The sequence below is a fragment of the Equus quagga genome, chromosome 22 (assembly GCF_021613505.1).
Source record: "Equus quagga isolate Etosha38 chromosome 22, UCLA_HA_Equagga_1.0, whole genome shotgun sequence".
NCBI lineage: Eukaryota > Metazoa > Chordata > Mammalia > Perissodactyla > Equidae > Equus > Equus quagga.
In genome coordinates, this window is record NC_060288.1 from 15,352,678 (window position 1) to 15,378,778 (window position 26,101).

At 38.8% G+C, this 26,101-nt stretch overlaps 1 protein-coding gene across 3 annotated transcripts in view; it reads right to left on the reverse strand.

Annotated features, from left to right (window-relative positions):
- Positions 1–26,101, reverse strand: part of DLC1 (DLC1 Rho GTPase activating protein) — a 392,892-nt gene that overhangs the window by 158,682 nt on the left and 208,109 nt on the right. Inside the window, exon 1 of one of the 3 annotated variants that reach the window (XM_046648470.1) lies at positions 6,614–7,046. The exons of the other annotated variants lie outside the window; for them this stretch is intronic. Within the exon in view, the coding sequence (XP_046504426.1) occupies positions 6,614–6,728 (115 nt within the window). The 5' untranslated portion in view covers positions 6,729–7,046. Of the gene's footprint in view, positions 1–6,613; positions 7,047–26,101 lie in introns of those variants that run through there. 3 annotated transcript variants of the gene reach the window in all.

Sequence of the window (26,101 nt, forward strand, 5' to 3'; positions counted from 1 at the left end):
TCCATTATACGTGGCATCTAAAAAAAGACAAAACAAAACAAAACCAAGCTCATAGGTACAGAGAACAGATTGGTCGTTGCTAGAGTCAGGGGTCAGGGGTGGGCCAAATGGGTGAAAGAGGTCACAAGGTACAAACTTCCACTTATAAAATAAATAAGTCACGGGAATGTAATGTACAGCATGGTTAATAACACTGCATTGCATATTTGAAAGTTGCTAAAAGAGTAAATCTTAAATTTCTCATCATAAGAAAAAAGTTCTCAAGTGTGTGGTGATGGGCGTTAAGCAGACTTACTGTAGTGATCGTTTTGCAATATATACAAATATCGAAGCATCATGTTGTACAGCTGAAACTATATAACGCTGAGCATCAATTATACCTCAATTTCTATAGAAAGAATGCCAGGTTATTAAAAGTAAGCGACCAGAGTCAGAAATTGAAAAACACAAACAATGACAAGTTTTACTTCAATTTATATCTTAATAATTTCCCTGAAATAGGGAACTTCCAGGGGAATGTTCTTTTAAATCCAGTTTGGGCTGCATGATACAGCTTCAGATCCTTAAGCAGACCTGTGACTAATTAATACACCCCTCCTACCAAGACTGTGACCTTGGACACGTCTTGTTATTACAATTATAATGATCTTTGGCCAGATATGCACCCTGCTCACATGTACTATTTTAAAGGAAGAAAGTTACAGAAGTTTTGCTCCAGAAAGGGAGGCGTGCAAAATATCCCTTTCAGTGGCAGCCTTGACATTTGGCATACTTTTTCCCATTCCAGAGCTGGGCCACGTGCTTGAAACCCCAGACCGCGGCTGGTGCTGCTGCTCTTTTCCATGTTTGGCTCCGACTATATAGTAATTTTCAAAGCAGGTTCCAACTCGCTTGGGAAGACTTTCAGATATTGTACACCTAGCCTGACAAACTCATGTGCAAGGACAGATTCCCTCATCAATGTGCGAAACAGTCCTTCTCCAGTCACTTCACTGCGGAGTTCGACAAGGTCCGCACTAAAGTCACCTCCATTAGATTCTTCTTTGTTTTTCTCCAGAGGTACAGAGATAAATTCCAATTGCCATTGAAATTTTACCTTTTCTTTTCTTTTTTTTTGGACTGGTTGAACTACATTTGCTCAAAAGGCTTAGGCAAATTATAGTTGTGTCATGCCAATGGGGTGAAGCTTCTATGGGAGTAAAGCTTATGGAAGTAAAGCTTAAGGAAAAGAAAGGGGAGTTATAACGAGCCAAAGTGATGGAGTCTTCTAAGCAATTTGCATAGTAGGTCATTTAATCCTTAAAACAATTTCATGACATAGGTACTATCATCATCCTTTTTATATTGGTGAGAAACAGATGACTTGCCCAACGTTATCCAGTGCAAGAGCCAGGATTCAAACCCAGGCAGTCTGACGTCACAGCCAGCTCTCTTAGCCACTGCATTATGCTTCCTCTCATCAAAGAAGGCCTCGACGTCGACATTCTCTTCTTTTTATTGAAATAGTAATATCTAATTTAACACACGATCACCTCTACCCTCTAGAAATGTGACAGTGTCTCATGAAGCATCATTAATGGTGGTCTCTCAGATCATTTAAAATGTTATACAATGTCGCATACATCTAGACAAGTCTTTGTTTACTGGAGGAGCCTGCATATTTTGAGGCCTACATCACTTTTGGTTAAAAGGCATTATATATGCCCTTACTTGCTTTTCACTGTGAACCAATGAGCAGAAAACAGTTCACAGGAGCCAGTGTTTGTGGTTGCCTGTCATGGGAAGTCGGCCAGAATTTTTGTTGCCCCATTGAATTGAGAGCCAACCTACTGCACATGTATGTCAAGCATTCATTTTGCCAGTGAACTGGAGACCTGGTCAGCTGAAACGTAAAAATCTATTTCACAAAAGACAGAAGATGCTGAACAGTCAACAAAATACCCCAGGGGGATCCAACCTAATGTAGATACTTGAAGAATTCATGCCCATTGAATCTCACCTGGATTGAGACTTGTCTAAATTTTCCTGCCTTCTTCATGAGCAGTTCAGTTCTTCTTCCTTTCCTTCAAAGTAGTCCCACGTGTCTCGCAGTAGGTTGAGGCATCTAGAGTTTTCCCCTTCTACGTCATGTTTCTCTAATTGAATAGACTGAATCCTTTTTTTTACATCAGTGTGTTTTACACCATATGCTTTTCTCATCTTATTAGGTGTTGTTAAATAAACACTAATATTTAATTTCTTTTTGGTTCATTTATTCATTTCACTTTCCAAATTGATGAAAGCTCCTGTACACGTGTATTCCGGGTTTTGCCTTATCTTCAGTCTCTCAGCCACTTTCTAGTCTGAATTTTAGTTTCTTTTATTTTTCATTAGAGGCAATCTTATTGGTACATCAGTCCAAACTTGTTTGTGGAGCTTTGTCAACCACACATCAAGGAATTCCAGCCATCTCATGCATGACAGCCCAGCATCTCAGTCTAGAAGAATTTTTGACTGGAAGTATTTGAAAGCCACGGTGAGTAGTAGGCAGGGATTTTTAATCTAGGGTCTATGGAGAGAATTCAGAGTGTCCGTGAACTTGGATGAGAAAAAAATTACATTTTTCTTTTCACTACACTCTAACTGAAATTTAGCACTTCTTCCAATTATGAATGTTGACAAACTGCCACTCCCCCATGCAGTGGTATTAGCTGTCCTTGTGGCTTTATTACCAATAGAAACTAGACTGTTCCATATCACATTGCAGTTGCTGTAGACAGCACAAAATACCATTTATACTCCACAGTTATGGGAGTTATCAAATCCACTCCAGATCATACAGGATACAGTTTTTCTGTCCACAGATGTTCTTGTGACATTGCTGGCCCCATTCGGCCACCAAACAGTAAAGCTGAAGGTCTGCACACTGATGACCCAGATGTGGATGTTGCTCCCCAGGATTTCCTATTCACAATGGTGACAAGCAGATGAATCAGACAGTTCAGTCCAATGCTCTTATTCTAGCTAAGCAATAACAATCTACACACTGGTATCTTTAAAAAATATTTAATTTACTTCCTTATATTTTAAACACATTATCTTGTTATATAATTAATTCATGTTATACTACTACATCACAAATTTTTGTTTGGGATACCTTGATAACTGTATTTCACTATAGTTGGTTTCCTTTATAATTCTATGTATTTTATTTATACATTAAAAATATTATTCTGAGAAGTGATGCACAGGCTTCAGCAGAATGCTAAAGAGATCTACTGGCACAAAAAAGGCTAAAAAGCCCTATGAGAGGGGGCTGGCCCCGTGGCCAAGTGGTTAAGTTCGCGCGCTCTGCTGCAGGCGGCCCAGTGTTTCGTTGGTTCGAATCCTGGGTGCGGACATGGCACTGCTCGTCAGACCACGCTGAGGCAGCGTCCCACATGCCACAACTAGAGGGACCCACAACGAAGAATACACAACTATGTACCGGGGGGCTTTAGGGAGAAAAAGGAAAAAATAAAATCTTAAAAAAAAAAAAAGCCCTATGAAAAAGGATTAAGGGGCAACGGGTTTTCAGGAATGAAATGCAACCTGAAGCCATATGTCCCTGTAACCAAGGGGAGGGAGGTGGCACTAGGGGAATAGCAGGGACACAGAGGAGGTTTAAGATGGATGCACAATTCGTCCAGAGAAGGGCTGTCTGCCCCATTCGTCACCCAATGTCAACCTCAAAGTTCTAATTCCCTGAAAACTCAATGCCATCCTCTGCTCTTAAGAAAGAAGACAGTGGACCTGTGGGGTTGGGAAGAATGTTTGGAGAGAGGATGGGAGGAAGAGAAACCCCTATGGGCTGTGGTTGGGCAGAAAACCGCAATTACATGTAAAGGAGGAGGCAGTTAAGACGGTCTCTTCTGTCACTCCACACAAGTGGAAGGCCTTCTCCTAGCTGCAGTTCTGTATTTTGTTTATATAAGGCTGTGGGTCCTTAAAAATAACAGATGAAATCCCTGTTTTATATAGAAGGAAGTTTAGGCAAGGGGAAGTAAATGGCAGTTTTTGTACATGACATTATTTGAGATAGAAGAACTTGGAATTGGTAAGTTACATAGTGTGCGTGTGTGTGTGTGTGTGTGTGTGTGTGAGAGAGAGAGAGAAAGAGATTGATTGAGAGAGAAAACACCTACCGAGGACAGTTAAAACTTTGTCCCATGGCCAAACACTTTGGTCAGATCAAACCTCTGGAAGAAACTGAAATCTCAGATCAGCTTTTGAGAAACTCGATGAAAGTCATCAAGGTAATGATCATCACGGAGAGAACATTTCAGGTGCTATTAACAGAAGTATGTTCCGCCAGAGGCTTCAAAACACTTTTTACCTGTCACCTGATTAATTTCACAACATAAAGTGAAGTGGGAGGTTTGGACTTTCCCCCGCCCTCCATTCTGCAAAGTGGTCTGACGTACAATCAAGACTGCATCTGGTGTTCGAGAAGGTGACTTTTTGTGGATAATTAACAGCTATTATTTAGCCTTTGGTCAGTGGGAAGGTTGGGTGCAGAGAAGTTTGAGGCAAAGGAAAGATGTAAGTGCTCTTGGGGTTTGGATATGCACCAAATCAGACTCCATTTGACAAACACCCATTGAGCTATGAGCCACGTGCCAAGCACTGGGGAGGACGCAGTAATCAGAGTCGGCCGTCAGTAGCCTAAGTCCTTTCCTTTCAACTGTAGTTCCTGATTCTCTACTGTGTGAATTACCCAGGAGGTCGTACTCATCTTAGAAAATCTGGGCAATAGAAAGAATTTCTTCCTTCAGTGGACCGGGAGCAGCAAAAATCCTATTTGCTATTAGAGCTGTGGAAATGTTTAATTTTTCATCACACATAAAAAGTAACTATTTTTCTCCAAGTGTTTTTCATCTGATGCTAAATTTTTGTCTCCGTATAGACCATTAATGTATACAAATGACAAGAAAGAGACAGCAACTTTCCAGGGGTAATATCCTTATTTTTAGAGGTCAACAGTTGTCAAAAGCTCCTCAGTTATGAAAATATAAGAGGAAATCTTATATAAGAGAATATACAAGGGAAGCAGAAATGTTTAAATTAATCTTACTCTCAAATTAAAACCCCAAACCACAATATATATTTTTGTGTTATCCTTAAGAAGACATTATTTCCGGAATCTTTCCATTTGAGACAATGGATTTGACAAATAAGATGATAATGAAGGAATTGCTTTTTTTTTTTAAGGTCAACCAATTATAGTTGTGAATTTTACTTCCTAAACTTCCTCTGGTCAATTGCAAATTATCATCATTAGATAAAACACCTTAAAACATTCTCAGAAAGTTGGATTTAAGGTATCACATTTTACTCTAAAGCGATAAGAAAATGGTTAAATTAAATTTAAAATATTTTGCTCTCTTAGACTTGACATTGTTTACTCTCTCCCAGTCCTGGGCAATATTGTTCAGTTTAACAGAGAGAAAGATTTTCATGAGCGCTTAGTAAAGCCTTACAGCCTACGATGGTATTGTAACTAGCATGTTATCTTCATAATCTGCTTTATCACCATCACAAACCTTAAATTTCCCCCCTTCAAGTCACATCAGGACAATTATGTGAAAGTCGAACGACCTTTTATCAAGAACACACAGCACAGAAATCTGGATCAATACTCGGAGGCCACTTCTGATGTTTTTAACAATTCAGAACTTCATTCAGTATATGAAAAACAACTGGATTAACCAAAAAGGTTAAGAAAACATAATCTTTGACCCATCCATGAAGATGACATAAGGATACAGATTTAGAGAACAAACAAGAAGGAGCCATCAAACACCCCTGGGATACCTTTCCTGGATTGGGAGAGGTGTTTTGTTACTGTGAGATGCTATTCTACATCAGTTTATGAACATTCTTAATACCAGGACCAGGGGGAAGTTCCTGTTTCCTTAGTGGACCTCTTCACACACAGTGTGCCATTTCGTCGCTGTCACATGAGCCCTAGAACACTTGAACTGCACCACTGTATTTATGTTTTATTATATTTCAAATGCCTGCCTCTAGCATACCTGACACCCTCTTGGAACTCAGAGCGGCTCCAGGCTGCCAGAGGAAATACCAGCAGGCTTTCACTGGGCAGCCCAGATTACTCCACTGACACACAGCCCTTCCAGGCCCCTCTCCTGCACACAGCGCCAGGCCACCTCAGGCAAGCCAGCTCCACAGCTGACCCTCCCCAGCGCAACAGATCTGCGTGCTTCTGCCTGCGGTTGTTCATCACCACTGACTGCCCGACGCTCAAAAAGGACCTTGCTTTTATTTTCAAGGTTAAAAAAAAAAACAAACTCTCATAAAACCTTATCTAGAAAGAATCAGACCAAAACCCAGAGAGGCATTAGAGTGAAAAAAAAAAACCAAACCACTCCAGAAACGTTAAATATCAGAGGATGGGAGACTGAAATCATTACCATGACACGGATAAACTTTACCCAGCTGATGAGATCATCAATTATCCGAGTTAATAACTGCGTCTGTGTATTTAATTGTTTTCCTTCTAATACTTCTCATCCCCACACCCCCTGCCCCCACCCCAACCCCACCCCCCACCCCCCACGCCTTCGCCCCTCACCTGCCAGCCGTCTGTCTCTGGTGTTTTTCCAAATAGCATCCAGGGCTCTAGCCGTGGAGTCTCGGATGTGATCGCTAAAGGACCTCCGGAGAGGGGCTCTCAGGGGCTGAGCCATCACGCGGGCCTCAGCTCCCCTGATCACCCGCAAAGGACTTCAGCGCAGCCCCGGCGCGGCGACCATCCTCTCGTCCTGCTGCAGATGGCTGTCCCCGGCCCGCGGCGGGGCTGCGCGCTCCGGCCGCCGGCACTGCGGCTCGCGCTGCGGCCCGGGGAGCGCCGGTTGCAGGCGGCTGCTGGCCCGCCGCCAGGCGCGCGCGGCGGCCACATCTGGAAGGGCTTACCCCTGAGCCAGCGACACGCTCGCGCAGCTCTCGAGCTGCCTTCGTGGCTATCTAGATGATTCTAGCTCCCTGTGTCGTCCAATCACTCGACTCGGTACAGGCTGGGCTGTTCGTCTCTTGAATAACAGGTCTCTTCTTCCCCAGCCATCCAGGTCACCTTGCATTTTTGAAGGAAAGGCAGGGCAGGAGGCAAAAAAAGGGAGGGAGGAAGGGAGGGAGAGGAGGAGGGGCAGGCAGGGTTCTCTTTAGTTTTCAAGGCTAATTCTCATTCCCATTTGCATTTGATTAACTTATTTGGCTTTTATTAAGGCCTGGCTTTCGATTATGCTGTTTATGAGATAGAAAGTTCAACCTTTAGTTGTGGTTGTGGGAAGGTAGATAGAGCTGTAGGGAGCATCCTGGGGATCAAACTGGATTCTCTCTGGGAAATGGAGACTTGAGTTTTAAACGAAATATCAATCAACTCCTCATATTTTCCCTGTAACTATGCTTCTCCTTATAATCAGTAGCTTAATCCAATAATTCTAGATTTTGCCTCTAAATAAGGTTCAAATGTACCCCGGTCTTGTGAATCTTTCAGTTCCAAGCAAGCAAATTTCATCATTGCAATTGCATGTCAAAAACTCACCCCAAAAGAATGAAGAAAAATGCCAAGCATCATGAAATCAAAATATGGGCCAACTGCTTCTTTTACAAGATGTGTTTTCGAGTTTCTAAAATGCCAAATAAATCTATTTCTCTGCCAATGAATTTGGCTGATTTTCTGCCTTTTAATGCATTATGAACCCTCTCCTTCCCCACTGTCCCCTACATCCCATCTTGTAACTCTCAAGGTTTGGCATGGAACCTTAATATTGGCATGAGATCGTGTCTAAGGGCCAGTTCATAACCTTTGTGAGATTAGACAATGCTGTAAAAGCGCTTTGTAAATTGCAAGGTATCATGCAAAGGCTAATTATTATCATAATTATTTTGATACATGAAATCATTTTCAACCCACACTGATCTCCCTGAGTCTCCAAATTTTTATCGCACGTACCCTCCTTCCCCTGCAATTCTGACAACTTAATTATACGAAAGATGATAATTAAAATAGTGATATTATGCTCACGAGTTATCACCACTAAAACCACTGCTTATTAGTGACCCATGTGTCCCAAATTGTATTGTTCCCAAAGGCTCATGAGTCTCTCCAACTGAGAATGTGCTTCTTGGTCGATATTTCCTTTTTTGCCTCATCATTGGGCTGGGCATAGATCAGGAGGCCGTGAGCGCTGACTGCTGAGGTATGTAGACCTCTGTGCATAGGGGAATCAGTTCCAAGGAAATTCTCCATAAAAAATTTCAAAAAATGTTATCATCTAATACCTGGTTCCATTTTAAAACAAAGTCCCCAAAGTCTGTGTGTGTGTGTGCGCACGTTTCTCCTTCAAAGAGGTCTGGGCAGTTTGAAACAGGTTGACTCATTTCCTGGTCAGATTGAACAGGACAGGTCTATGTGGACCCCTTTTACAGAGGAACAGCATGAAGTCACCATAGCATGAGCAGTGACCCCCACACTGTGCTAGGCCTGGGGAAGTTGAGGCTGAATAAAGCATCGACTCTGTCTTCAAGGAGGAGAAGTCACATGGGCCACAAATAATTTCAAAACAGCATGATAAATTCCACGATAGAAGCATGTGCAAGGTGTCATGGGAATACCAAGATAGAAAACGTAGCCTGGACTTCTAACTCCTCCTAGGCACTGGCCTCACCTAAATTTCCAACAAGATCTATGACAGTGTCAGGAATATACAATCAATCATTCCCAGCATGCAAAGCGACTGACTATAATGGCATGAAGCTTTTCTATTCCTAAACACAGACGGGGGAGTAATAAAGGGGAAATAGCATTTGTTGAGTACCTATGATGTACCACAAACTCTTCCAGCACTGTATATAGATCCACGTGTGTAGACCAGGATAAATGTTATTATCTCCTCTCGGGAGATGAGGAAGCTGAAGCGCAGAAAGAAGAGATTCGAGGAAGCTCAGATAATAAACGTCAGATCCAGGAATCACACCCAGTGCTGTCTGCATCCAAAACTCATTAGCCTCTCAATCAACTTGACTGGTCATAAATTAATGACAAAGATGATAATGACCCATCAGTGTTAACCTCAGTTGATACTAAGCTATGGGCCGAAGCTCCTTACTCTTAGCCAAATAAAATCACCAACTGGATCCAGCGTGTGGAAGAAGGCTGAGTCTCAGATGAGTCTTAGGTGATCCCAGCTGTGGAAATTGCAAGGCAGTGAGTCCAGAGAATTAAGGCCTAGTCAATGCATACTCTTTTATGATAGGACACTCAGGTCTGATCTCCAGAGGGTTCCAGAAAGACCGCCCTTCTCCTCTGCAATACTCGCTCTCCAGGACAACACCCCCAGTTCTTCATTGTAGCTCATCTCAGCAGGTGCTGGAAAAACCTATGGATTCTAAGTACAGGTTCCATTAGGTAGAATGATCCATCTTTCTAAGAGGTTTTTTATGTTACAGGGAAAAAAAAAGGAAACATAAACGTAACTTTTATTGACAGACTATCGGAGAGGGGCAGCATACCTAAATGTTTTCAAGCAAGGTGGGCTTTAATTATTAATTTTACTATAACCCACAGAAGGGCTGGGACCTTGGCCCATTACTTCTGAAAACTCAATCCAATTTTTGCTGTGAGGATATTGCAACGCCTTGTGGATGAATCTCAGCCACATGTCATGGGTATGGTATAAAAACCATTCTATACACAGCCAATTTTAAATTATTCTTGTTTCTTTGCCTGCTTTCTGTATTTATTGGCCACTAGAAATGTTCCACGCAGAAAAAGTGCTTTTTAGAATCCACTGTTTATAGAATAATTCTTCAAGTTGTATTTCCACGGATTTCAAATAATCCAAGTCTTTTCTAACTGTGAGGGGTGAGGACCGTATGTGATAATTAGCGTTGTCTCAGCTTGGCAGATGGGGGAAGTGGGAACATGAGAAGTCTGTTGGTTCTTTTCAAGATCCCACTGGGAATTATAAGAGAAAAGAAAATGGTGACATTATGCTTCGATAGCTTCTCACTTTCTTATTTTTGTGATAAAGGACTGTTTCAGCTATTAGTGGAGTTGCTCTTTGACCTGGGGCGCTTTGCAAACTTTCCCAGATCCCTGGAGAGCACAGATTCTTGTCATATATTAAGCTACATATTCTGGCTCCAGTGAGTCCCTAATATTTTCCATCTAAGAAAACCATTTGGCAATGTATTATAGATTTTATCTAATTTTATCTAACTTATAAATTTTATCTTCTTACTGCAAACAAAAACTTAAATTTTATAGTGTTTCTAGGTCCCATTTGCTTTGATCTAATGTTAGGGACATCTTATTTTCCAAGTCCATGTAGCATCAATCCACTTCGGTCTTATAGCCACTGTCATTTGTTGATGCAACTCATTTAAATCTTTGGAGCAATTAGAAGATTTAGGACTACCCAAGGCGCTAATAGCTTCTTTCAAAATAATGTGAATAATGATGGGAAATGGAAAGTTTATTGGAGCAATGCCATGCTTGGATTTGGGTCTTTGGCACAGAGAGGAAATTATTAAAACCCCAATTGGTTAAGCCCTGTGAGTGATTCCACTCCTGCAACAGGCCAGCAGGCTTAGTACATAATAAGTCTGCCTGAAGGGCTGTAACTCCACAATAGTAGAGTTCTCCAATATGTAGGTATCCAATAAACCACGACAAGAAGAATTCGTAGTATGAAGTTTCTGTAACTTTAAGGAATTGTAAATGATTTCTGTTTACTCCAATTAATAACACCCAGCCTGTAGGTTACATGTTGCTGCTATTGTTTTCATTTTGAAATATTTATTTAATATGGCCATCTTCAGCACACTTGCTCTGCTGCAAGTGGCAATTTTATTTCTTAATCTGCTTCTGCATTTGGAACCCTAAGGATTACACTAAATTTGGTTGAGAATCTCCTTTGTGATAAACTCTGTTAAGTGTTCCCCACCAAAGGGCTCAAGCCAAGGTTGCTCACTCTATCTATTCGTTATCTATTGCTATGTTATAGATGAATAGACCACAGTGTTGATTTTCTTCAAATCGATGATCTCTGACCTGGGGGCAGACAAGATTCTTCTTGGAAGGCAGGAAGAAAATCTGAGAATCTATATCCATATCTATGTATACGGTTCTTTAAATATTTCTATTTTTGTCTAATGTATGAAGCACACAGGTACAGTGATTTATGGGTCTAATTTATAAATAAATAAATTTCTTGGGGTTCTACGCTCAGAAAATTGTACTGATGGGAATTACTGATCAAAGAAGTTCCGAGACTATTTCTCTCCAACTACTGACATATACCCAAATCACACTATCTTTCAGAGTAAAATCAACTTGTTAGGGGCACACTGTTGAATAAATGTATAAGGGGAAAGGGTGTAACAGAACAGGAAGTGAATATTAGGAAAGAGAGGATTTCCTTTTCTTCCTGACTGATGCAACACTAGCTTATTTCCTTTCCGACTCTGAATCTCCTTACTACCTGTGCTTTCTGAAACAAAGTTCTCCACCTGGACTGAGAAAAGCCACCTTATCTGTGAGAAAGGAAACTTCTACAGACAATGTTTGTGTCCCCCCAAATTTTGTATGTTGAAAACTAACCCCCAGTGTGATGGTATTTGGAGGTTGGGCCTTTGGGAGGTGATTAGGTCATGAGGCAGGAGCCCTCATAAATGGGATTAGTGTCCTTATAAAGAGACTCTAGAGAGCTCACTTGTCCCTTCTGCTGTGTGAGGGCTCAGCAAGAAGGTGGTGTCTATGAATGAGGAAATGGGCCCTCACCACATACCAAATCTGCTGGCACCTTGATCTTAGACTCTGCAGCCTCCAGACTGTGAGAAATAAATCTCTGTTGTTTATAAGCCACTCAGCCTATGGTATTCTGTTACAGAAGTGCAAATGGACTAAGACAGAGACTTAATTTCAGTCCTGCTTTGTGATCTCAGGACAGCATTTTCACAATTGCTAATGAGTTAATTGACTAGATCACTGATTCTGGTCCAGAGGGGCAGATGGAAGTGGAGGATGTCAGAATCACACAGAGTGGGACCTCACCTCTCCTATTGGGAGTGGAGTAAAAGGTTAACCAACTCTACTGGGCAAATGGTCTCACTCCACTTATAAAAAATTACCACAACAGAATCTTAATTATTAGTAAATATATTGGCCATTTGTACACTTTCAAGTTGCTTTGAACATACCTCTTTGGAGTTACTCATTTGTTGGTTTTGGTTTACTCATCTCTCAATTATTTCTTTTCCATTTTGTATAGTTGACTCTAGCTTTATATACTGGAATTTTTGGCAGAGAGATAGGAAATAAAAGATACTGGAGAATGGGGACCAGCCCAGTGGCATAGTGGTTAAGTTTGTATGCTCCACTTTGGCGGCCTGGGGTTCACCAGTTTGGATCCTGAGTGCAGACCTACACACAGCTCATCAAGCCATGCTGTGGCTGGCGTCCTACATATAAAATAGGGGAAGACGGTCACAGATGTTAGCTCAGGGCTAATCTTCCTCAAAAGAAAATATCCTGGAGAATGGAAAGAGAAAGTAGTCATGCCCCCAGAATTTTTTTTTAATGCAATGATTTCAGATTTTCTTCTATGTCATGATTTCAGAAGATTAAAATATTTTTAATTTCTATGGAAAAATCGACAAGGGTTCTCACCAATATCTATGCTAAAAGATAATACGTCTATAATTTTTTATTGCCTTAGCAAAGAATAGGCTCTCTAATGGTAAAATAGATTTTAGATACAGTTAAAACTTTAGGAGGAATTAATTTCTTTTCTCTTATTCTTCATTTCCTTTTATTCTTTTAGTCTTCCTTTTATTCCTTCTTATCCTTTATTCTTCATAGTGTAAAATTCCAGTATATTATTAATTAAAGGAGCCCAGCATTATGGCATAGAATTATGGTGATATAATTTCTCTGCTCACTCAGATTTACAGTATGTTATGGCTACTTGAATTGCTTTTAAATTATGTTTGTTTCAAATCCTACTAGCTATTTTGTGTATCTTTATATTGAGATTGAGACCAAAAAACCAACCTCTTGCTTATTTTGAATTATAAGACTTCTTTCTGAGAAACAAACAAAATATTAGATGTTTTATTTTACTTTCATGTAAACTTACTACCACAAATCTCCATGAAGAATGCCAGATGTGGTTATCCTTTGGATTATAATAATTATCAATAACCTCAAATAACATGCTACAGTAATAATAAAGTCAAAAGCAATTTTGGATAATGGCTGAGTGATATACTCAAGCATGTACATTCAGGGATAATTTCAAAGTCGGACAACAGGAACCTAAATATTTTTCTATGTTAATATAACCTGTTGATTACACCTTTTCAACCATATTATTAATAAATGTCATATATTGTGACAAGACCCCATTGCCAGTACCAACAGGCTTGAATGTTTTTGTAAAAAGCTATTTTACAGGTTGACTTAGCTTCAGCCCATGAAAGGATCCTGCTGATACACCCACACACACCCACACACACACACACACACACACACATATCACATTACCCACACACACCTACACACACACACATGCAAAACAAATACAAAACAATATTTTTTTTAGAAATTGCACAACAGGCAACACAGAATTGTGATCTCTGAAAGAAGATAAAAAAAAAAAATACATGAGCTCTACCACTGCCCCAACTTACAGCCTAGGGGTAGTTTCTGGGCCAGAGTAGAGAGAGGAAAATCAAACATAACCTGGCAATCTCGAGGTGACAGAGATCAGAGATTACGGAGACTGAGGTAGCTGGAATTCGCAGGTCAGAGTACCAAAGAAGAGGGAGCAGCATAGAGAGTGGGCCATGCAGATCTGCAGAGGGTCTCCTCAAGCCTTTGACTAAATATTAGTCAGCACAGGTGTAAGAAGGAACTGTCCCAAGCTGAGGAAAGAAGTATTGGACCTCAGCAGGTTGATCACTTCCCGGAGCTTACGCAGGGCTGGGATTAGTTTCTGCTCCTACCAGCCAGCATGAAGAGACCCCATGTAACACGAGGCATTGGGCGGAATCCCCAGAAGAGACATGCCTCAAGAGTGGGGCTAAATTAGTTCTAGAGTGATGGCTGTTCTTTATCTGCCAGGAGAAGAAAAGAAATAATAAAGATAAGACCAGAAATCATGGAAATTGAAAACAGACAATAGAGAAGATCAAAAGCTGGTTCTTTGGGAAGATCAATAAAATAGATTAATCTCTGGTCAGATTAATGAGAAATAAAAGTGAGTTTAATGAGGTCACAGAACTCAAGGTCAATATACAAAAATCAATTGTATTTCCATATACTAGCAATAAACAATTAGTAATTAAAATAAGTGCCATTTACAAAATGACCAAAAAATATGAAATACTTAGAGATAGATTTAACAAATGTGTGTACAAAAACCTGTACACAATGCTATAAAACAGAGAGCTATACCCTGTTCACGGATTTGAAGACTCAATATTACTTGGATGTCAGTTCTTCCCATACTAACGTATAGATTCAACATAAAACCAATCAAAATTCCAGAAAGTTATTTTTTTTGAAAAACTGACAAGTTGACTCTAAAATTTATATGGAAATACAAAGGACCTAAATGAACCAAAAAGATTTTGAAAAAGAAAAGCAATGTTGGAGGGTTTACACTACTTGATTTCAAGACTTACTGTAAGTCTACGGTAATCAAGACAAAATAATATTGATTTAAGGATAGACATATAGACCAATGAAACAGAATAGAAATTTCAGAACTATATCCATCCTACATACTCAGTTGACTTTTGATAAAGATGCCAAGGTAAGTCAGTGGGGTAATCTTTTTGGGCAAGTGGTACTGGGACAACTGGATAACCATATGGAAAAAAATGACCCTCAACTCTTACCTCACACCTTAAACAAACATTTACCTAAATGTAAGAGTAAAACTATAAGACTCATAGAAGAAATTTTGTGACCTTAACTTGGGTAAAGTTTTCTTAGCACCTAATAAGCATGAATTATAAAGGAAAAAAAGATAAATTGGAACAAAAAAACCTTTGTTTTTTTAAAGATGCTGCAAAGAAAAGAAAAAGTCAAGTCACTAGCTAAGAGAAAATATTTGCAAAACATATATCTAATAAAGAACTTGTATCTAGAATATATAAAGAACCCTTATCATTCAATAACAAAAAGACAGGTAACCAGATTTTAACCAATGGGCAAAAGTTTTGAAATGACACTTCACAAAAGAAGATATATGAGTGGGCAATAAGCACATGAAAAGATGCCCAACCTCATTAGTCATTAGGGAAATGTTAATTAAAATCACATTGAGATACCACTACCTACTAAAATTAAAAAGACTAACCATAGCAAGTATTGGAGAGGATGTGGGGTGACTGGAATTCTTATACTTTGCTGGTGGGAATGTAAAATGTTTTAACAATTTGGAAACAGTTTGGAAGTTTCTTTTAAAGTTAAATATACCCTTGACCAACTGTCTCCTCCTAGCTATTACTAAAGAGAAAAAATAGCATATGTTTGTATAAAAAGAGTATACAATTGTATAACGTATGAGAATATTCAGAGCACCTTTTTCCATTTGCAGATAATTCTATAAAATTATCCATAAAATTACCACTATAGTGACAGAGACTAGCTCTGTGCTGGCCAGAAGTTGGGATGGGGGTGAGGATGGGGTGAGATTCACCATAACGTGCGTGAGGGATTTTTTGAGGGGATGAGAAAAAAGAAAATGAAAAACAGGAAAAATTAGCAACATTAATAACCAATAGAGTGTTAATATCTATAATAAGAAAGCACTTCTACAAATCAAAAAAGCCAAATAGAAACAGCCCCAAATTGAAAAAAACCAATGGATTTCATGAATAAGCATTTTATAAAGTATATGGAGGTAACAGAAGAAATAGAAGTGAAATAGAAGTTTAGTGTTCAAATATTGCTCTCACTGAAAATTCTCTGCCATTAGCAAATCATCAGAACTCTGAATCTCTAAAAATCAGATATACACCTTGACAGAGAGGAGGGGGGAAATTGCTGCTTAAAGAATGGTCGCCAGCTTGGAGTACGTACATATGGAAATGACAGAGCCAGTGCTGTGCTATTGGATCAAATTATATGAGAGAGTTTTACAATAAGGCACTTCAGAGATTATCAATAATAAAATTTATTAGAATGGCATCATGAAAGACTTATTCTATATTGAATAAGTATTAGTATCATTTCATGCAAGGTTATTAATATTGATATGTTTTCAGCCAAAGCAATAAAAACATTTCAACTCAATAAAGGTAGGTTATTATTGGATTGCATTATTATATTAGGATATGTTATTTGTGTGGATATATATTCATTTTCAGGGCACCTAATGGACCTTTAAAAAATGCTTATTTAAGTAAATAGGCATTTTGATAACATTAACAGCAAAAGAACATACAATTTCACAGTCTCTCCCTGATAAAAAGTAAGCCAAAAATTTCTTCCCAAATATTTGAAACAAGAAAAGAAAAAAGAAGAAAAGTGAAACACTTATTCTTCTGACTAGCATACAGAAAGCTAAAGAAAGAAAAGTCAGGAAAAGAGAGTAAAAAAGAACAGCCTTGAGAAAAGGAAAAATAGTAGAATTATGGGAGATGGAGCATCATGATTCGTTTGCATCGATTAAACTGTACAGGAATTGACAGTCTGCAAATTTCACCTGAAAGAGGGCATCTGTCGTGAAGGAAAGTCAAGCATACTCCCAGCTGCAGAGAAAAAGCAGACGGGGAAGGGCACGGGAGATTTTTAGCAAGTACTTCTTTTGACCAAATTCCTCTTTGTTTTTTCTTTTTTGGCGGAGGAACCCCTCATTAATAGATTTAAGAAACATGATGGCGATGAATGAACGCTGGTACCTGCACTGCTTCCCTAATCTTGACTTTGAGACTTGGGGGTTCAGACCCTAATTCTCACTCATACTGATTATTGCCTTGGGCTTCTTGGTTTCTGAAACTAGTCAGTGTGTGGCCAACGGCTGGTCAGGGTCTGGACAGATGGTCAGAGATGAGCACAGAAATCAAGAGGAAGCATTTTGAAACTTCTTATAGTAATTTGACAGAGTAATTTTCCATCCGTTGAATCCCATGATAAAATACTTTGGCTTCTATTTTTTATATTTCGCGGGCTTTTTTCCCAATTTTATTTTTCTAGTAATCTGTTTTCATTATATTCTAAAACAGTATGTGCCCACAAGAGACTGAAAAAAAACTCATTCACCGTAAATAGTTTAGGAAACCCTGCTCTAAATAAATGTATAAAATATTTGGAGACGATGGTTGCTTGAGTATTTCAATAAATGGGACTTTATCTTGCTTGTGTCTAGATAGAGAAAAAGGGTAAATCAGTTTTGTGAAGTTTTCAATCAGCTTCTGAATTAAACAATTGTTGATATTTGCATATTGCTTGCTATTTGTTCTTTATGTGGAAGAGCAGCATAGTATGTATTGTTACTATCTCAAATTGGAAATCAAACAAATAAAAGACTTTTAAAAGAAATGGAAGTATTTCTGCCTTTGGAATTTCATGCCCAGTGAGTGGTTCCTCTCTGGCATGGAGACTAGAGATCATTAATGATGCAAGAACATCAAAAACTGAAATAGTCAAAGAAAAACAAAGGGTAGGTGGTGGCAGGAAATAGATCAGGCAATTTAGTCATTTAAGTGTGAAATATGATTATTCTAAAGTAAACCTCCTTTTTATCTAGCTAGTTTGAGGAAATGGTTAGCATTTCTTAGGACGAAGATTTGCTCCAAAATCAGTTAGAAAATCGGAGATCTTTAGAAGCAGCTATTTTCTTTAGTTCTCTAAATTCATATGTTATCTCTTCTTTATCTTAATGGTGTCACTTGTTATTTATTATCATGAGCAAGGGTTACATTATGATAAAGCAGAACTCAGTTTTTAAAAGTGTCTCACCAAAAGCAAAAGCATAACTCAAAATCCTTTGATTTTTTTCCAACCTCGTCAGCAAGCCCCCTGTGATGTATACATATTAAAAGTCCTTTATCAATAGTGATTATAGTTTTTATCTATCTAATGGGTTTCTAGTATTGTAGTGCATCATTTAAAAAAAAAACTGTTTTTGCCTCTTTTTCTTTTACTGTTAATAAAGAGTTAAGAATAAGGATGTCTTGATGTTTGCAGCTGGGGTAATACCACTGATTAATTTAATAAGATTTACTATACTTCGTAAAAGTTATAATCACTCTCCAAGGCCTCTTGGAGTCTGGACCCATCCCATTTTCCAGTCTTCTCTCCTTCCAAACACAAACTCCATGCTCCAGCTGGCTGGGCTGCACAATTGCATCACCGCGCCTCATGCATTCCCACTGTCCTGACTTTGCCAATACTATTTTCCTTGCCTAGAAATGTCTCAGATCTTCCTCTCCCGTTTTTCGAAGCTTTCTTTTTCTCCAGATCTTCTCTGGACCACTCCAGCCCAGGTGACCTCTCTCAACTAAATGTCTAGAGTCTCTTGAGTATCTTACCGCTTAGCTTTTACCACTTATCTTGCTTGACAGGCTGGAAGCATTCTCAAGGGATGTGATCTCAAGATCTAGGACAAGGACATTCTGAGACCACGGAACAGGAGAGGCAAGAAAAGCAGCACATATCAACATCGCTCATTCCTATCCTTTTGCCCTTTATCACTGGCCCTCAACTTTCTAAGAGAGAGGAAGTGGGAGAGAAAGAGGGTACAGAAGAGAATTGGATGGGCTGACATTTGGCTGGGCTTGGATTAACCTGGAGTAGGGGTAATAGGGTCCACTGAGGGGAAGCTGAAGATTGTAGCCTTGCTAACAATTATAACATTTATGTCAGTTTTCAGCACTATATAATAGTGGTTTTTCGCCGACACTTGGGCTGTTTCTAGATTACAAAATAGCAAATTAGGTAATGTCTGCCTGTGTCATTCCCTCATGCCCCTTTCTGAACATCTTCACTCCTGAGATCTCTTCCTTTTCCCTAAGGCATTCATCCGGTTTTACCACTGCCTGGCGTTCTAATCCTTCACTGCCCCAAATTGTCCGTCTCACAGAGATGAGAACTCCTGTTAGCTGGGTGCTTGATAATACTAGCTGGGCTATTCTAAGGTGACGTTGAGCCCTGGGAGAGGAGGGGGTTGTGGGATATAGAGGAATTTATATATAAAACAAGAACCTGATCCAAATAAACATCTACTTATTGAAAGTGAGTGGTGGAATAATGAGACATTTAGCTTCGTATTGCATTGTCCCTGTTCTCTTTTTGTCTCCCTATCATGTCTGCCTATGGAATTATTTCCACTGCTTTAAAACCTTGTTGTCTTTAGTTGATTGGATAATGAGTAGGTTGGTCAATGATAAGTATGTGAAACCAGATGACACAACAGGGCATCTTTGATTACTTTGGTTGTTCAATAAACTGTTCATATGTATATATCCTTTCTCTCACCTTGACTATAAACTCTTTGAGGGTAGTGTCTTAAGCAGTTTTATAAGCCCAGCACACTGATAAAAACATATATTCAGAAATATTTCTGGTTATATTTATAATAAAATATGACCTTTTGCTAGCCGTTCAGTGTCATGTTAATTTTTCTTATCCCTTAGGATTTGGTTATGCATGCAAACTTTGAAGTACATATTGAAATTATACCCTAGAGGGTATGTCACATTTAGGAATCTTGAGCCTGAGAGATTCTGATTCAACAGGCCTGGAGCATCCAAGAATCTGAATTTTTAAAAAAGTGTTCTAGAAAATTATGAGGCACATTTTAACAAACATTGCATTAAGAGGATACGCCTTTCTTTTTAATTAAAAATGCCATTTTTCTTTCAATCAAAAAATTATTGAGTGTTCTTTATATGCAAGACATTCGAAGATAAATCAGACATGGATTTTATTATATAATAGGGAAAAATAAGCCTTAATAATCATAATAAAGGGCATAAAGGGATAAAAACCTTATGAGAAAAAAGTTAAAAATAGAAATAGCTTATGACCCAGCCATCCCACTACTGGGTATCCATCCTAAGAGCCTGAAATCAGCAATTCCAAAAGTCCCATGCACCCCTATGTTCATCGCAGCATTATTCACAATAGCCAAGTCATGGAACCAACCTAAGTGCCCAGCAACTGATGATTGGATAAAGAAGATATGGTGTATATATATACAATGGAATACTACTCAGCCATAAAAAAGGACAAAGTCGTCCCATTCACAACAACATGGATGGACCTTGAGGGTATTATGTTGAGTGAAATAAGCCAGACAGAGAAGGACGAACTCTGTATGACTCCACTCATAGGTGGTAGTTAACATATAGACAAAGAGAACTGATCGGTCATTACCAGGGGAAAGGGGGGTGGGGGGAGGGCACTAGGGGTGAAGTGGTGTACCTACAACATGACTAATAATGATGTACAACTGTAATTTCACAAGGTTGTTAACTATCATAATCTTAATAATAATAATAAAAAAACCTTATGAGAACTTCAAGTATAGTATTGAGAGTTCCAGGGAAAAGGGCTGATTTCAGGGTAGTGGAGACCTTGGAAGGCTTCAAAGAGGACGTGAACATGGATGTCTGTTGATAGTATGAGACGAAATGCTAGGAATATCAATGAGTACTGGGATATAAATATGTAAGTTTATCTGTGTGCCCTCTGGTATTAACTGCTATTATTTGAGACAGACAAGATAAGACTCTCAAATTGGAAAATTAGTATTAATATTAAATCCATTAAAATACAAGTCAGAGCACTGTGTCTACCATAGCATCAATCAGATGTTTATATTTTTTACTCTCTGTATCATTTATGTAGACACTTAAAGAAATATAAATAAGGCTAAATTCTAGAGAACCACAAAACCATTGTGAGGTATTCCCTTGCTCTCCTTCCTCTTAAAAACAAAACAAAATAAAACAAAACAAATCAAAAGCCCAAAACCGCTAAGGGTTAAATAATTTCACTGAAGAAAAACAAAAGCGAGGTAAGCTGAAGTCATGGGAAATGGTAGAGAAAGAACAAGAGGCTGAAAACCCACCACAGATGGAGCAAAGATTTTCCAGATGTGGAATTCTTTCTATGGATCAGTGCTGTTAGCTTGGCCGACTTAGGTTCTACCAGGGAAAAAAATATTCAGCTATGGCTTCCTTCTAACTTCTATCTATAATCTAAGTAAACCTACTTTGCTGAAATTTTATATTTTGTTTCCTTTAGAAAAATGTCTTAATGTCTGTGATCTGCAGATATTTTTTAAAAGTTGGCTTACATTCTAGATGGGGATGTTTTTGGAAAGCCTGAAGATATTTGTACGTGTGCCGGAATATCTCCATTTGGAAAGACATTTCTAAAATCTCTTTGTCACAGTCCTTTTGTCCACATCACAGAAAGGCCAGGGCGCTCCCTGCATGTGAGGATGAGGGGGTCACTGCTCTGTTTATATTCTGCTGTCATGGACCATCTGGGAGAATGGCCCCTGATTAGCTGCAGAGCGATGAGTGCCATCTCAGAGTCAGGGTCACAAGTTAGACCGACATGATTTGTTTTTTTTTTTAAAGGCCCCCAAATCTGGTGCTCAAAAATATTACAAAAGAATGGAAGTTTTCTTGATATAATAAATAAGCCAGCTTCCTGCTTTACTAAAGTCGTAAGATAAGAAAAGCTTTATTTCCCGCTTTCGGTCACCTGGCTGACCTTCGTTTTGCATGGATGAAAGCTACTGTCTTCATCATTGCCGCTGGAATGCAGCCACTAGAGGTCTTAGGGGAAAAAAATCACAGAAATGCCCCCACATATGTGATTTGTTTTTTAATTTAAAAAAATACTAAGTCATAGAATTCAGGTAGATGCAGTAGAATTCTGATTTTTTTTTCTTAAAGATATTTTATTTAAAAAAAGTATCAACTGTGTCACCCCTGATTATTTGTTTGTTTATAGTCTTCTCTCTTTTGGATTTACAATGTTAGCTATTATTATTTAATATCTTGCTGATTATATTTAGTAGACTAAGAGAATATGAATATAGTCTATTAAAAATATCAAATTGTTGGGGGCAACAGCACTTGACTCAAACAAATTACAATGCAAGCTATAAACCAGATGACATGTTCAGGATGAAGTTAAGTGATTTTAAGAAGGAGATAATTTATTTGGTCAAGAAAATCCATGAATCTCAGAAATACAAGATATGATGCTACTGATGGGGATGAATGCATCTGAATGAGGTGGCACAGACTTCTATGGACTGCTTAGTAATTATGAAGTAGTAATATAGTTTTGTAACTTAAAAAGGCAGTATAACTGTGAAAAATTATAATTTTATTGAACACTCACTATTTACGTAGTTCTTGCTAAGTCTTAAGGAGCAAAACCAATTAAATGGCAACCCAAAATATGTCATGGTTCTTCATTGAGGTTGTTTATAATTTATTTTGTGGGACAGGATATATATATATAAAAGAAACAGAGAATGATGTAAGACATCAGGTAAAATTAAGTAATAGGCTGTTTTTAATATTAATTGTATATTCAATAGGAATTTGGAGAAGGATGGCTAATCATCTGAGTTGAAGAACTTGTTCATATTAGGTCCAATTGAAAGCCTGAGACATGAGGATATGGAGATGTTCTGCAACTGTGGGCCGGGGGCCTCCTGAGAGCTGGAGCTGACACCTAAGGAGTCTGGGACGGAAGCAACTTTCTCCTTCTCTTTCTTTAGTTTGCAGTGTTTCTGACTTCTCTGGCTTGACCCACTGCTCCGTCATCCTGCTCATCTTTGCAGAATGGTTTCCTCTTTTACTTCACCTCACAGTCTAGATGAACTTTCAGCTGAAGCACCTGCTGCAGGTTGATGGAGTCTCTTTGGCTCATAATTTAAATGAGAGCGAGATAGGAGAGAGAGAGAGAGAAAGAGATTGGCCACTGGTCAGCCAATGTGTTCTCTGGCCTTGAGTCAAGTGTGTCCCCTCCCCCAACCCCGACCCACCTGCCCCCAGTCCAATTGACTCCAGCCAGGGCCTAGGATAGGGGGTTACAGGGCACACAGGCTGCTCCTTTCAGGGGCAGAAGATAAGATGACCAATGAATCTTGTCTAATTCATAGGGGGAGTTCATTGCAAAGTGGAGCAATTAGAGGAGGCTTTATGCAAAAACATGGTGCTTAAGCAAATTCTTGAAGCAAGAATGTGATTTGGAGTAAAAGGTAGAAGAGTATTTGGGGGACAGTAAACTTCAGGAGCAAAAGTATAAGGACATATATATGTAGATCATATAAATGATATGAATTATTACAGTTTTATTAATTTTAGTCATACTTTTATTAGAGCACTAGGAGGTGGGAGAAATGCTGATGTTAGGCATGGAGAGGTAGAGAAAGTATCAGCTTTGGAGCAAGAGAGATTCAAGTACTGTATAGCGTAGTGTGTATTAAGGAAAATGTAAAGGAAGCAGCTAGCTTTCTTCTCAGAGACTACATGGTAGGTACACAATAAATAACAGCTATTGATAACATATTTAGTAGTAGTTTTTTGTGTGTGTGTGAGGAAGACTGTCCCTGAGCTAATATGTATGCCAATCTTCCTCTATTTTGTATGTGGGATGCCGCCACAGCATGGCTTCATGAGCAGTGTGTACGTCCACACACATGATCCGAACTCATGAACCCTAGGCCATCAAAGCAGAGTGTGTGAATTTAACCACTATGCCACTGGGCCAGCATCCCATAGTACTATTTTCTTTTTGACAACTTGAAGAAATTTCAAAGGAGAGAAATGAAGTAATCAAAATGAATGGCTAAGAGAAGAGAGTTACTTTTGCCTAAAGAAGAAAGGATAAAAGTTAACAGAAGTGGAGTGTGCAATATATTTTATGATCAATGAGTTTTTCAAAAAAAAGTTTTTGCATTAAAAATATATTAAATAACCTCCTTTAACTGTGGTATATCCAAAAATGAGCTATCAAGTCTTGAAAAGACATGGAGAAATCTTCAATGCATATTGTTAAGGGAAAAAAGCCAATCTAAAAGGCGATATGTTGTAATGTTATAGTATCCCACAGAATAGTTTCACTGCCTCAAAATCCTCTGTGCTCCATTGATTTGTGTCTCCTTTTCCCCAACCCCTGGCTACCCATTATCTTTTTACTACATCCATGGTTTTGCCTTTAAAAGAATGTCGTATAGTTTGAACTGTACTTTCCACTCAATTTTTCTGTGAATCTAAAATTGTTCTTAAGAATAGTCTATTAATTAAATAAACCACTTTTAAGTGCACAGCATCATGCTCAGTAACTTTTAAAAAGATGCTTAAAAGTTTGTTGGGAGACAAGGTTGAGACAAATAAAATACTCAACGGACAATGACAACCCACATATGATTAAGTATGAAAATGATCAGTACAGACTACATATGCTGTAGATGCATCATTTCAAAAAGTATGAAATTAATATAAGCAGAAGTTGCCATAGAAGACTTCATGGTGAAGGTGGGACCCAAATGAGACCTTGAGGGGTTGGGGAGATAATTTCTGGAAGGGAAACAGGGGGAGGAAAGGTCAAGTTACGCCGAAGCAAATTCAGGAGAAAGAGGAGATTGCTCCCATGGCTACAGCAGAAGATGCATGTTAGAGGAGGATGGGAGATAAGGTTGGAAAGGAAGGGTAAGGCCAGATTATGGAAACATTTGTTCGTCAGCCTGAAGAGTCTTGGCATTTAACGACTACATACAGCAGGTGGCTAACAGCATGTACTCTAGTCTGCATTGCTTGCTTTGAATCCTGCCTTGACCACAGTGTGACTTTGGGTATTTTAGGAAACCTCTCTGAGTCTCAGGTTCCTCAGACCCATAATGTGGTAAACAATAACACCTACCTTATAGGGTTGCTAGAGGATGACATCAGTTCATACCTATAAAGTGCTTAGAGAAGTGCAGGCACAGAGTGAATGCTTGCTATTAGTATCCATTCAACCATCATTCGACAAACGTTAAGTCAAAAATCTTCTTCTAAGAGGCTGGCATTACATAGGTGCAGGGAAAATGTCTACCTTTCAGGAAATCACAGCACAGCAGGGAACACACTTAAATAAACATATCCAAGAAGACCATAGACTTAGAAAGGCTGCCAAACTAAAGACGTGGTGAACTGCACTATTATCCTCTATTTCTCTATTTCCTTAAATCCCTTGGAAAGAACTGATTTAACATTAATTTTAAAAAGAAGTTTATAATATTAGCAGTTAGGAGTCACCAGAATGTACTTTCTGGGGGAGTTCAATGGTTAGAAAATTTTAAAAACGAAACCCCATCATGGTGAGCTTTTGGTGACCATTTTGCTTATGGAATTCTATGAGATCTGTCTACCTGATTACAGTTGTCAGGGCAAAATAGCTTCTTAAATCCACGATCCACTCTCCTGAAATAACCAGGCTGGTCTTCTGTACGGACTGCACGTAACAAGATGGGCACCAGCCTTTTCTTGGGCATTAGTTAATTTGTTATGGGTGTTAATATCTGCCTTGGATTTCCCACTTAGATAAACCATATCTCAAAATCATAGTTTAATTCTACAACAGAAATGTTTATGGATCCATCTGGAAGAAATATTGCTCTCAAACTCTTGCTTTTGAAAAAACAAATCCAGTTCTTCATACCAATGGTGGGTCAATAAGAGAAGAAAGGTATAGTCATGCCAACAGAATTGTAGGTCATTACATACTCAGACAGGTCAAAGTAATACCTTTTTATATGTACCTCTCCAAAGAAAGGAGAATCAATGAAAAATTATCTTGTGGGTACATAATTGTGTCTACGTTGTTACATAGGGCTAATAAAAGTAACTGAACTGCACACTTTGCACTGAGAACTTTATAAAGGTAAATATTTGGAGCCACTGAAGAAGTGATCAGATAGTATTTTCAAACTAAATGAAAGTTCTTCTAATACTCTGTAAATAAAACTGATAGAAAGGGGCTTTTTTTTATAAGTTGTCTTTCTTCAGGGAAGATTGAGAATAACAA